The sequence below is a fragment of the Drosophila pseudoobscura genome, chromosome 2 (assembly GCF_009870125.1).
Source record: "Drosophila pseudoobscura strain MV-25-SWS-2005 chromosome 2, UCI_Dpse_MV25, whole genome shotgun sequence".
NCBI classification, from domain to species: Eukaryota; Metazoa; Arthropoda; class Insecta; order Diptera; family Drosophilidae; genus Drosophila; species Drosophila pseudoobscura.
In genome coordinates, this window is record NC_046679.1 from 25,899,065 (window position 1) to 25,912,800 (window position 13,736).

A 13,736-nucleotide genomic window follows, 5' to 3' on the forward strand; every position below is an offset into this window, starting at 1 on the left:
CACCAAAGTAATTAAAGTCGATGAATTGTATAAGTAGGCAGTTCATTTTCCTGTGTACCGGGATTGCAAGGGCTGGATAATTTAAATTTCAGGAACGACTAATTAACAAAACATGCCTACGCCAATTCTTGGTAAATCGTATTGGCAAATCGAATCATATCTTACAAGTACCATATAGCTCTCTACAACCAGGTTCAAAATGGTACACTTGTAGATACATATTTACTGTCTGCGCAATTTTAACTACTATATAATTTAACAATACAAAGTACAGCGTTTTCATTCTTGAGTATGACAAAGTGAAAGTAGTTAAAGGCGAATTTAATTATGAAGTCGTTGCCACTGGATTATTTAGTAGACGAACAATGCACTCAACTGGAAATAGATTGTAAGTACATTGTAATACAATACTTCCAATGGCCATGTTAATGAACTTCAAAGCGTATTGCTTAATGTTAATGAACTGCTGAATGCAAATCAATAGGCCGTTGATTGAACTTGCTTTATAAAATATCTGTATATGTATGTAATCGTGTTGTGTGACACCTAAGTACATATTTACAAGTGTGTTTTTAGCATTTTTACAGAAGCAATCAAGTGACAGTGATTCATTGGTTCAATTGCACGCAATGGCTCAGTCGGCAAAAGAAGATTGACCAAGAAAAGTGTAGCTTCTTTACAAATCAGGATCACATCATCCGCCAACAACTTGCAACAACTTAAGTAGCTGGAACCGATTTATCATTTGTCGTGTAACTGATGATATTGCGAAGATGCCTCCTTTTGTTGAATAGTATAAGCCCGGGACATTTTTCAACATGTATGCATATTCTTTGTAAATACTCGCATTTATTCATATACTATATAAATATATGTCTTTACTAAAATTTTATGAAAGTTTATATTTATTTCTATCACATAGTCGTATGTCTTAAGCATATATGTAAGTAAATACGTAAACACTATTTTGATGAACTTATGTATTTGGGGCAGTGAAACTTGGTGTAAACTGTGAAAGTACCTATCTATACTTAATATTTACTTTAGCATGTACAGCTATTGCTTTATGCACGATAACTACGGCAGTCGTTGTTAGAATTGGTAAAATGAGAGTAATAAACAGAGTACAGAACACACAATATTGGGGTTCCCTATAAATAATTAAATACATATATGATTTTAAATAGTAATGAGAGAGGATAATTTTCTGCTAAGTTCTAAGTACTAAGGAGCGCTTTAAATCTAAAAGGATATCTAAGGATAATCACTACGATACATGCGGTTAGATTAGATGAGAAGGTGGAGGCAAAGGGGTTGGGAAACCAAAAGCATTTGCTCAGTTCGTTGTCTGTCTAGGCTACACTTGAGGCATTAGCTGACAATTCCCGCATCCTTCCGTCTCGCTTGGTCCGGGGAGGGGGAACGGGCGGATTGTCCACCTCGACACCTTTACCCCCATAACCAAGCGATTCAAGAGGTTTGAAGATTCTGTTGTGGACAGCATTTTCCAAAGACGCGTTATTTTTGTTATTATTTCTAAACTTCTGCGCAACAGAGTTGCTACATTCCTTAAAAATACAAAAGTTTCGTCTATAAAAGTACCAAATTCCAATGGCACAAAAAACTACTCCCAGAGTAATTACTAGTGCTAATAGAAGTGAATAATTAAATGCATTTTCTTCTGAATCATATTCATTAGTTGTTGGTATTTTCGTAGTAGATCGTGTGGGAGTTGGGTGTAAAGGTCGAATAGGTCGCATAGGAGGTCGTGCATCCGTGGTTATTGCGATATCTGAACACGAACGAAATTCCTCCTGGGGTCCGCAGCCAACTGCACCATTACCATCGTTGCACATGCCCCAATTATTGCCAGCAACGTAGCGCCACTGCAGCACGCATTGATTACATGTCAATTCTGTAAACAATCCGAATATGGCACAAAATATGTTTATAATTATCGTAAAAGGAGTCTGTACTCAAGAAACTTTACCAGGTAAGCGTGCTTTGATTTCATATATGCGACTTCCATTTCGAGGATAGAAGCGGCTGTCCATATCCGCTGGACTTGGCTGCGCAGGAGATCCACCAAGTATATGCAGGATATTTTTATCTAGGCATGCCTGTTTGGCGCCCGGATCATCACATAACCGAAACTCAAAATACCTAGAGACGAAACCAAAGAATTACAATATTGCACAGTTGTAAAATAAATCCGCGTCTATTGTACCCCATGTGGCTGGCAGTTAATTCAACCCGTATCGTCATCTCGGATGCTGGCAAATAACTTCGCACAATCACGCCTTGCCCCCACTGACCACCGTTTTCATGGGGCCGTGGCTCCGGCATGTCCCACGCATCTCCACACTCGCCGCACTTTCCACCATTTCGCTTCCATTGGCGTGTAAACCCGCCGCAATAAAGCTCATGGTCATTGTAATCTGGCGGTGTTTGGAATCCATAGCGCCAGGCCGATGCCCTGCTTGGCGGTTCGATTAGCCTTCCGTGACCATCGCAGGAACGAATAAAAAATAAAGGAGCATAAAGTAGTAAAGCCCACAATTTAGGCAGAGCTTGCCCCAGTCGTGGCATTTGCTGGAAAGTATAAATATATAAATAATATTTAGATCGACTAAAAACACAACAATTAACCAATTATGTTCCTTCGTAGCGCACGGTACGTGAACTTCCGATTCTCTGATTTTAACTGATTTGTTTATACCCTCCAAAAAGATAATATAAATACATATACATTACTAAGAGTAACGCACAGAATGACGAATCTCCGACCACATAAGGTATTTGCAAATACATTTCACACATTTTTAGCTTTATATCTCTATGATACTAGAAGAACTAGAAAGGAATGCCTACTTTAAGACCGAAGCTTTTAATAACCATAGAAATCTTTTGTTCCTATGGCCGCAGTAGACCCAAAATTAATATTTTGTTTCTAAGTTTTGTAAGTCTTGAGGGATTGTCCCGATTAGGGATGTTGATGCTCCAGAAAACTCTCGTGTATGTGATTATTTCTTCTGTGCATTACATTCACCTGGTCGATATCACAAAACATTCCTCTACCTCTACCTTAACACACGAAAATGCTTCCCCTCCCGAAACATTGAAAGAACTGGTTTTTTTTGTGGGATTAAGAGGCAGTCGGAAGTGCTAAATTATTGCCATCAGCTCCACTTTTAGCATGCACGAAATCACGTCTTTTTGTTATCCATACGATATTCACAAAATAAATACAAAAACAAGGAAAAAATTACCATAATAAGACGGCACGATATGGAAATTTCTGTTAAATCGGTGGATATGTAAAAAGCTATATATGTATGTATATTCCTCCCAATGCGGTGTCTTTAAGACCCTTGGTATCACCTTTAGAACCCTTTATCAATTTGGGCGTTTAACAATTTCAACAAAAACAGATTGTGCGTGTGGGTATGATGAAAGTTTGCACATTACTGTTTGTGAAAAGAGATCCCAGACCAGTTTTACCACTAAGAATTTCATTTCCGTTTTTGGCATCAAAAATAAAAAACCCCAAAACATGTTTTCGTTCATTCTGTACACGAGTAAAATCTTCTTAAACCAGATCTGGCTACCAAATACTACAACGAATTCTCTTTTCATTTTTACTTTCACCCATGCATCACATTAAAAACACTGTATGGATGGATGTCTCTTCAACACTCTAACACCAACCAAAAAAGTCTTAGTAATTTGAATGCATACATACTCGATCTATATTTTTAACTTTTAAAAGTTAATGAATAACACTTGAGATTAGATATTAATATATAAACAATATTTCTTTTATTATTTATTTCGAAGTAGAAAAAACGGGCGTTTCACTAGTCTTTCACTCGCTTTACAAAAAGACACACCAACCGACTTTCCCGTTACCAACTGAATACTGAAATAAAGTCAGCAACCGAGTTTCTCACCGCTGTCTTTTTCGGCTCTTCGTTTGCAGCGAAGCGAAAATATGAAGACGTACAAAAGACGTCTTCTTCTTATCCGACAACGTTGTATATTAATACTCGTTGGGGTCCAAAATATCTAGGCGAGCTCTTTCGACGAAAGTAGGTAAAATCCTAGCATTAAAAGAATATGGCATTATATTTATTTAATAATAATAATAATAAAACTCGTATCTTGATGTCCAATATTGGTAAAACCGATCTCGACATAAGTTTGTCTTTCTTTTTCAAAAAGTACCATTACATTCGACGTCTCCGCAAACTTGTTATCATTTTAAAAAAAAACTGGTTTGGAGAAATTTTGCACGCAACTGATGAGCAGTGTGCGGAGTGTGGCTTTGTCGTTGGCTTGAACTTCGTAGGAGTTTTAAGAAGAGTTGTGCCTGACACATTGCGACTGGTCATGGTTGGGAACGCAAGTGATGATATAAACCAACATGCAGCCATGGGGAAGGTTTTTGTTTTTGTTACATATGTAGGTTAGGTATACCCTAGAGATGTGCACGGGCAGGGCACCGATACGATTATTTTCCCTCAAATTTCCAAATCGAGTACCGCAAGGGCCAGAATGGCGTAACCACAACATTTTGTTGCTAAGAAATTCGCAACTGAGAAGGAAGAATTTTTGTAATCTATAAAATCAGCTGACAGGCAATCGACGAGCAGTCCAACGACACTTTCTTGGAGGCTAGAGATGGTTTCAGTTCAAATACTATAATACAGCAGGGAGAAACTCTTTTGGTATGTTTCTCTTTTTATTTATTTATTTATTTTTAAGCAGTGCAGGAGCTCTTGTTTCTCTTTGTTTAAAATATAAATAGTATGTACGAGAATTCGACTCTGTTTTCTCTCAAGCGACACAAGAGTGGTTCGGTGGTTCAATGAGACATTAGATAAGCATGGTTTCATAGGAGTACGACAGTTTAGTCTTGCTTACCGATAGAAAATGTTAATGTTATGATCTCGCCGCCACACTTAATGAATTTAACCGTCATCCTGTTCCTCCATGTCGAAGATTGCATGATGCACAACATCAGTTCCCTGAATCGAGGTATAGTCCCTGTATAGGCATTAGCTAGGATGCAATTGTTACCATCATAGAGCCGGCATTATAAAGAGCAGCAGGTTGTTATTGAATCCGTGCAAAAGCAATATTTAATTTTTGCCCTTCATAACTTTAACTGGGACTCGGGAAGAATCTTGTCACCCTACCGGTGACTTGGCCGTCCCATCTAGACCTACCCGTACTTTTAGGCCAATCCGTTTACCCATATGTAGGTCAAATTATGCCGAACATGAACCTTTTAGGGTTACAGGCCATAATTATAACTTCCTCTGTCCTTCCTTATCCCCTGAACTGTCCATTAGACTAATTGCATGCAATATTTATAATCACTTAAATTCAACTAACTTTTAACTTCTCTTGTTTCCTCCTTTTGTAATTAAGTACCATTATTAGCAGATAATTCTTAATTTAATAAATAAATAAATAGATATCACTTGTTGAGCCACAAAATCTATATTATTCATTCACCCTATTAGATCGACTAGAAATCCATCCATTCTTCCTTCTGATTTGTAGATCTAGTTCTGCCATGGAGGAACCGTTCAGGGTCTTATGCTTGAATCCATTCACCACATTGTATCAACTTATTATTCTTAAATATTATATAACAATTTTATTATTATTTAATTTATATTTATTTATTATAAAATAATATTAATCATGATCCAGACTCAGCAATCTGATAGATATGGTCATTATGTATGATTTTTCATTTTTAGTTTTCTCGAATCTGCAATATTGTGGATTCAACAGATTTTCGTCCTTCTTTTGCGAGGGCGGAAGGGGGTGTGGCGAAATTTTTAGACCAAACGGTCAAGGTCCGACATCACAGGAGTGTGGCTACGAAATTTGAGTGCTCTGGCTCTTGTAGGTTCTGAGATCCTTGAACTCACATTTTGCAATTGGCAAAACCGACCATGAAACCTGTGTTAGAGAGAGAAAGAGCGAGAAAGAATGAAATTGTTTTCTTGATTTTGGCTATAATAATTATACGATCAGATTTTACACTCTAGAACATATAGTTATTCTGTACGATTCTGATTTTTCAGTTTTCTTGTATATTTGAAATTGTGGATGCCACAGATTTTCGCTCTTTGTGGAGGCGGAAGTGGGCGGGGCAAAAGTGAAATATTCTCGTAACAGTGACATATCACAGAAATCCGGATATAAAACGTCGTTGCTCTAGCTCTTATAGTCTTTGAGCACTAGGCGCTGATAGGGACGGACAGACAGACAGGGCTCAATCGACTCGGCTATTGATGCTGATCAAGAATATATATACTTTATGAGGTCGGAAACGATTCCTTCTGGACTGTTCGGAGCAGAACGCAGCCGATTAGCTGCTTACCAAATAGCACCTAATTCTTGGCCCTCAGCCGCTTATTTTGTTTGTTACTTATGTCTATGTCACTCATTTGTTTGTTAAAGCTTTGCGCTTGCTTGCCCTGCTAAACGCTCTCTGCCAGCTCGCTCTTCGCTATCTCCGCTTTGCGTCTGCCTACCGACGTCGGCCGAGCGAAGCTGCGCTTAGCGATCGGAGCGGCAATGTAAAGGGCAGGCAAGCCACACTTGCAATTTGGATGTCACGCATTAAAGAACATATCGCAATTTTATTTCTGCGCCGAGTTTTATTTAATTGAAATAATTAGTCGGCCGATTGGGGATAAAAACCATTATCTCCACATAAAATTTGGTGACCCCGACGTGATTTCTGAGTTGCAGTGTCAATTAATTATCATTCGCGATCGACATTCGTTAGCCTTAACAAATTTTCGGCGGTTAAGCACAATTCGGTGCTAAAACATACTCACATACACCTACATACACGCATTGCTGGCTATTAATTTCTCTGTCGCGACAATTCGGTCAGTGCAGTGCAGCGAACTCACTAATACAAACAAGCGGAGTACAAAGCGGAATCGGACAGCTCGCACAGCCGCACCGCTAAAGGCATTAGCTGTAATCCCTTTGTTTTCGGTTCGCACGTTTATACGTATACAGGGTGTTTTTTTCGGTCGTGCTGAGTGACTCTTTTAAAACCTCAACATGGCAGCACCTGAGCCTACCAATGTCGCGAACGCAGCAATGCCGAGTGATGTTGATTTCTACAAGCACAAGGCCGAGTCCGTCGCGCGCCAACTAAAGGCCATGGATCGCTTTCTCACCAAAGAAGAGCTTGCCGAGTTAGATGAGGCAGAACTTCAAGCTCGCTTAGAGCAAATTGAGCGAATGAATGCGGATTTCGATGCCGCTCAAACGAGCCTTGAAAGATTGGATTTCCTGCAGTTAGCCCATGATGCCCGGCTGGACTTTTCGAATGTTTACGTCAAGGTTAGGTCCAGGCTTTCGCGGGAGTTGATGGCTGCGCGCACGGTAAATGTTGCCAATTCAACAGCTCGGCATACTCTCGAGGGGAATTCGTCGTTGTTCGGCTATAGTAGTATAGGCCGTTCTCGAATGCCCGAGTTGCAGCTTCCGCGATTCGGTGGGAGCTACATGGATTGGCCAGAATTCCACTCAATGTTCTCGACAATGGTGCACAAAGACCATCGTATCCCAATCATCGAAAAATTCCAATATCTGCGTGGATGTCTAGATGGTGCTGCGCTGGATACGATTCGTTCCTTGGAACTTTCTGAGGAGAATTACGACAAGGCGTTGAATTTACTAATATTGCGATTCGATAATAAACTGTTGCATTTTCAGGCACACGTCAAGGCTATTTTCGGGCTGCAAGGGGTGGAGAAGGGCTCGGCTATCGGCTTGCGCGCGCTCAGCGATAAAATCAATTCGCACTTGCGTGCACTGCAGACCTTGGCGACCCCGCAGGAGATTTCCGATGGGTTGCTGATCTTCATCATAGGCACGAAATTGGACCACAAGACCAAGGAGAAATGGGAGGAGAGCTTGCCGACGTCAGGATTGCCCAGGTGGTCAAGCATGGCCTCATTCTTGGAAGCAAGATGTCGGATGCTGGAAAATTTGGGATCGGCTATGGTAACAATTCCTAGCCAGCAGGTGGGAGAAAGTAAACCTAGCACCCTAATCACCTCCATTAACGATCATACTAGCTCAACATGCAAGTATTGCAAATCTTCTGATCACTACATATCCCGATGCCAGGCATTTCTAGATCTTCCTGTCTTTTCTCGATACAAGGAGGTGAAGAAGCGCCATTTGTGTCTAAACTGCCTCAACAAAGGCCATTCATTGCAACGCTGCAAGTCAGGGGCATGTAGAAATTGCCAAGCCAAGCATCACACTCTGCTCCACATGCAGTCGGGCGCTGACGCTGAGTTGCCGTCGCCGAGCACGGAACCGACCCAGCATGATCCTGCAAGTGCCCTAGTTGCAAGCAAATATACCAGCCCTCCCCCCTCGAGTCAGAAATCTCTGCCCAGCCAAAACGTGCTGCTAGCTACCGCAATCGTATATGTCAGGGGCCGATTTGGATCGCTTATTCCATGTCGTGCCATTTTAGATTCCGCTTCTCAGGTTAACTTTATAACATCGAGACTCGCCAATCAGCTGCAGTTAGATCCTCACCCTTCTCACGTTCAAATCGCCGGTATTGGAGAGTCAATTCTACCATCCAGCAAGGCTGTAGACATCGTCCTGCAATCTCAAGACAAAAGCTATCACGGTTTCCTCTCTGCAATTATCACTGCCTCAATCACTGGAATGCAGCCTAACTTCGGCCTAGACGCAAAGGATTGGCCAATGCCAAATAATCTAAAACTGGCTGATCCCAATTTCGCCAAGCCCCAGCGTGTCGATCTGTTGATAGGTGCTGGTCTGTTCTTCGAATTAATGTGCGTTGGACAGATTCGACTGTCAGACCAATTGCCAACATTGCAGAAGACGAAACTTGGCTGGATTGTGTCAGGAAGTATTAAAAACTCTGAGAAAGCCCGTGCGGCGCTAGCAGCCGTTGAAGATCCCCCTGTCATCTCCGCTTGCGAGACTAATTTGTGCGATATTGTAAGGCGTTTTTGGGAAGTCGATGGAGATTATTCGCCCTCATCAATTTCGGAGGAAGATGTTCATTGCGAACAGCATTTCGTCACAAACTGCATTCGCCTAGATTCCGGAGCTTACTCCGTGCGTTTGCCAACCAAATTCAGTCTAGAGGAATTAGGAGAATCGTATCAACAGGCGCTACGTAGATTTCTCAATTTGGAGAGGAAGCTAGCAAAAAATGCACAGCTTAAGGAAAAATATATGGAGTTTCTCCAGGAGTATCGTGATTTAGGACACATGTCGCCAGCTTCGCGGCAGTCAGACCTCCCGCAGTACTTCTTGCCTCACCATTGCGTCCACAAGCAGGATAGTACAACCACCAAATTACGCGTAGTGTTCGATGGATCTGCCAAAACAGCGTCTGGAGTATCACTGAATGATGCGCTAATGGCTGGACCCACCATCCAACCTAAAATTTTGATAACTCTGCTTCGTTTCCGCTTTTTTAAAGTCGCCTTGTGTGGCGATATCTGCAAAATGTACCGCTGTGTACGCGTTTCCCATCCCGATACGCACGTGCAGTGCATCCTATGGCGCAATGACCCGAAGGAGGAGATTCAGGTGTTCAAGTTGGAGACTGTTACTTACGGAACCAAACCTGCCGCTTTCTTAGCAATTCGTGCTATGCATCAATTGGCAAATGATGAAGAATTACGTTTTCCGCTTGGCGCAGATGTTGTTCGAAGAGATTTCTATGTCGATGATCTCATATCTGGAGGGGACAGCATTGATTCTGTCATCAAGATTCGTCAGCAGGTAAAGGAGCTACTTTCGAAAGGATGTTTTCCCATACGTAAATGGTGTTCCAATGAACCCGCTGCTTTGGAAGGCGTATCGGAGGCGGATCGCGAAAAGTTCCTTACCTTTCATGACGGAACTGAAGTAACCAAGGCGCTTGGTCTAGTTTGGGATCCCACCACGGACAATCTTCTGTTTAGCTTCGCTCACGTCGGAACCGCTGCAGGCCCAATATCGAAGCGTTCGGTCCTGTCTACACTAGCTAGGTTCTACGATCCTCTAGGGCTCATCTCTCCCATCATCACAAAAGCTAAAATATTTATGCAGTCGCTATGGAACGAAAGCCTAAAGTTGAATTGGGACGAAAGCCTGCCCCAGGATCTACATACGACTTGGATTGAGCTGACTTCGCAGTTGTCGATGGTTGAAAACTTTAAGTTTCCACGTTACGTGCTTCGGCAGCAAGCCAAATTAGAAATGCACGCGTTTTGTGATGCGAGCCAAGCAGCATATGGCGCCTGTGTATACATGCGTTCGGAAGCTCTTGGCATTGTGCAAAGTCATCTCTTATGCTCTAAATCCAGAGTCGCGCCCTTGAAAAGTATGACTATCCCCAAGCTTGAGCTATCCGCTGCCCTCGTATTAGCCGAACTAGTGTCCACCATAGTTAAGGGATTATCAGTTCCATGCCAAATACATTGCTGGTCGGATTCGTCCATAGCCCTTGCCTGGATTCGAGAATCACCATTGAATTTTAATATATTTGTTTCTAATCGAGTTCAGCGGATTCAGGAGCTCACCGCTGGAATGACTTGGCATCACGTGCCCACAAAGTTGAATCCTGCCGACATCATATCACGTGGATCCACGCCCGCTGAACTAATGGATAGCAGCCTTTGGATCTCTGGACCACCATTCTTACGTCTTGCGAGCTCGGAGTGGCCTGCAGGCTTGCAATTGCCAACCGATGTACCAGAACGTCGTCATGCAGCATTGCTTGTTTCAAACGAAAGGGATGTATCGTACGATTGCAAATTTCAAAACTCATTCGGATCCATGCAGCGCGTCTTTGCTTACATATATCGATTCTACATTCTCAAGGACAAAGGCATAGCGCGGTCGAAGGGTCAACTTACCGTAATCGACATCAAAAATGGTACGCATTTGCTCATAAGGGCAATACAGCAGCAACAATTTTCGGAAGAGATAAGGGCCCTCACCAGCAAACAGGCCCTACCGTCAAAAAGCACGATGGCCTCACTGAATCCATTTCTGGATAGCTTTGGATTGCTGCGGGTTGGAGGCCGCCTCCAAAATGCCGAATTGGACTACGACGCGAAGCACCCGATCCTGCTTCCTAAGGGACATCCTGTCACTGTCTCTATTATTATCTTCTTTCACGAAAGGTTTCTCCACGCAGGAGCTCAAGGATTGCTCGGACTGCTTCGGCAAAAATTCTGGCCTATTGGTGGACGCAAATATGTTGCGGGAATCATTCGCAAATGTGTTAGATGTTTTCGTTTGAAGCCAGTGCTGAGGGAACATATCATGGGAAACTTGCCTGCGGATCGCGTAAGGACTAATCCAGCATTCCACACAACGGGCGTTGATTTTTGCGGACCCTTTTATCACAAATCGGAAGTCAGAAGCAGGCCTCCTATCAAATGTTACATCGCTGTTTTCGTATGCTTTAGCACCAAAGCAACTCATTTGGAAGTCGTTCGGGATCTATCTACAGAATCCTTTCTGGCAGCATTAAGGCGTTTTATAAGTCTACGTCCCAAACCTCGAATCATTTGGTCAGACAACGCAACAAATTTTGTAGGAGCAAAAAATGAGCTTTTGGAGCTTCGTCAAATGTTCCTCAGCGATCCTCATACGTCGGCTGTGTCACATCTCTGCGTTTCTAGTGGAATCGATTGGAAATTCATCCCCCCTCGCTCACCACATTTTGGGGGTTTGTGGGAGGCGGCTGTTAAAGCAGCTAAATATCATTTTCATCGCATCGTCGGGACCTACATTGTTACTCTTGATGAAATTCAGACCTTGGCTTGTGAAATCTCTGCTTTGTTAAATTCCCGTCCGCTTTATGCAATTACAGAGAGTCCCGATGACCTAGATGTGCTCACGCCAAACCACTTTCTCAATGGAGCCCCGAAAGCTGCATTCGACGAGCCAGATGTGACGCATCTCCGGGTCAACCTACTTAGTCGATGGCAGCGGCTGTGTCAAATGAAGCAGGCGTTTTGGAGAAAATGGAGCACGGCGTATCTTTCGATTCTTCAGGAGCGGAGCAAGTGGCGGTCATCGTCTCCAAACATCAAGCTAGGAGCGCTAGTCATGATGAAAGAGGAAACGCTGCCACCATTAAGGTGGCCGCTTGGCCGCATTGAGAGCGTCATCCCAGGAAAAGATGGAACCATCAGGGTAGTCGTCATCCGCACTCAAAGAGGCCTTTTCAAGAGGGCCGTTGGAAAAATAGCGGTTCTGCCCCTTCAGGATGGATCTGTTGAAAGCCTTTGCCTTCCAACGGGGGGTGAATGTTCGGAGCAGAACGCAGCCGATTAGCTGCTTACCAAATAGCACCTAATTCTTGGCCCTCAGCCGCTTATTTTGTTTGTTACTTATGTCTATGTCACTCATTTGTTTGTTAAAGCTTTGCGCTTGCTTGCCCTGCTAAACGCTCTCTGCCAGCTCGCTCTTCGCTATCTCCGCTTTGCGTCTGCCTACCGACGTCGGCCGAGCGAAGCTGCGCTTAGCGATCGGAGCGGCAATGTAAAGGGCAGGCAAGCCACACTTGCAATTTGGATGTCACGCATTAAAGAACATATCGCAATTTTATTTCTGCGCCGAGTTTTATTTAATTGAAATAATTAGTCGGCCGATTGGGGATAAAAACCATTATCTCCACACATCCACTTTTACCACAAATCTAATATACCCCAATACTAATTTGAGTATCGGGTATAAAAATGGAACAACGACGATGTTTGATTGTTAATTCTTGCGCTCCGTCTATCCTCCGTCTATTTCCTTTTCCGTCCGTTGAAATTTTATTGGCAATTTTGTAAGCTTTAATAAAACAATTCATATAAGTAAAATAAACGTTAGTTTTTGGACTCCCTTAAAAATTGCATCAGCTCTGTTTGGAAGTTGTTTTGGCATTGGCTGCTAGCAATTTGCTGGAGTATATCACGCAGCCGCAGTTGGATCTGTCCCGGTTGAATTGTTTCGGGTCCCCCGCAAATCCGCAGTACTATTCGCCAAATGTTTATGGCGGGATTTCCCATTTATGCAGTCCACATCGACTATTGCTAAAAAAAAAGATATGTTTACTTATTATGTACCATTAATTTCTAGTCTCTCCATTTTGTACTGTGTCTGTTGTATTTCTTTGTTTAGTCTTCAACGATTTAAAATTCCAATAACGATTTGAAATATGTTTAGGCGCGAACTATTTTTTTATTGCCATTCATTGCTTTTTAGGGTTGCAGTTGAAAACCATCGGCTAAACATCGCATAGAAACGTGCGATTTAGAAACATCCCAGACCGTCAGACCACTAACCATACAGTATACTTTTAGGGTTAGTGGTCAGACCAAATACTTTATTGGATTTTCTTGTTTTCTTGCCACCACGTCTAACTCATACACCTTGCAATTTTTTTACTTTTTATAGTTTTTTCTAGTATTTTTCAGTATATATTAAGACGCGTTATGGACTCACCCACTTGCCCAATGTAAAAACCGTGTGAAATACCTTTTAGAGGCATGTCCATGGGGCTTATATGAGAGATATAAAGCTAGTTATATTCCACGGAATATCCAAAACGAGGAATGTGATGCAATTTGAATACAAATAATTCGTCAGTATATTTTTGGTATATTTTGTAATTTGTGACGTAGTTTAGGTATATTTTGGAGGGT

At 42.3% G+C, this 13,736-nt stretch overlaps 1 protein-coding gene and 1 long non-coding RNA gene across 2 annotated transcripts; one reads left to right on the forward strand and one right to left on the reverse strand.

Moving 5' to 3' along the window:
- The first annotated feature begins 1 nt into the window (after position 1).
- LOC117184445 (uncharacterized) lies at positions 2 to 1,295 on the forward strand. Its single transcript, XR_004469802.1, has 2 exons — positions 2 to 522; positions 577 to 1,295. It is a non-coding gene; the product is annotated as an uncharacterized lncRNA (long non-coding RNA).
- LOC6897795 (uncharacterized) lies at positions 878 to 3,927 on the reverse strand. The gene is made up of 4 exons (XM_033381932.1): positions 3,743 to 3,927; positions 2,228 to 2,592; positions 1,991 to 2,163; positions 878 to 1,915 (listed from the first exon to the last, which is right to left on the reverse strand). The coding sequence occupies exons 2-4, from the start codon at positions 2,587 to 2,589 to the stop codon at positions 1,353 to 1,355; spliced, it is 1,098 nt and encodes a 365-aa protein (XP_033237823.1). The 5' UTR covers positions 2,590 to 2,592; positions 3,743 to 3,927; the 3' UTR covers positions 878 to 1,352.
- Between the last annotated feature and the right edge of the window lie 9,809 nt (positions 3,928 to 13,736).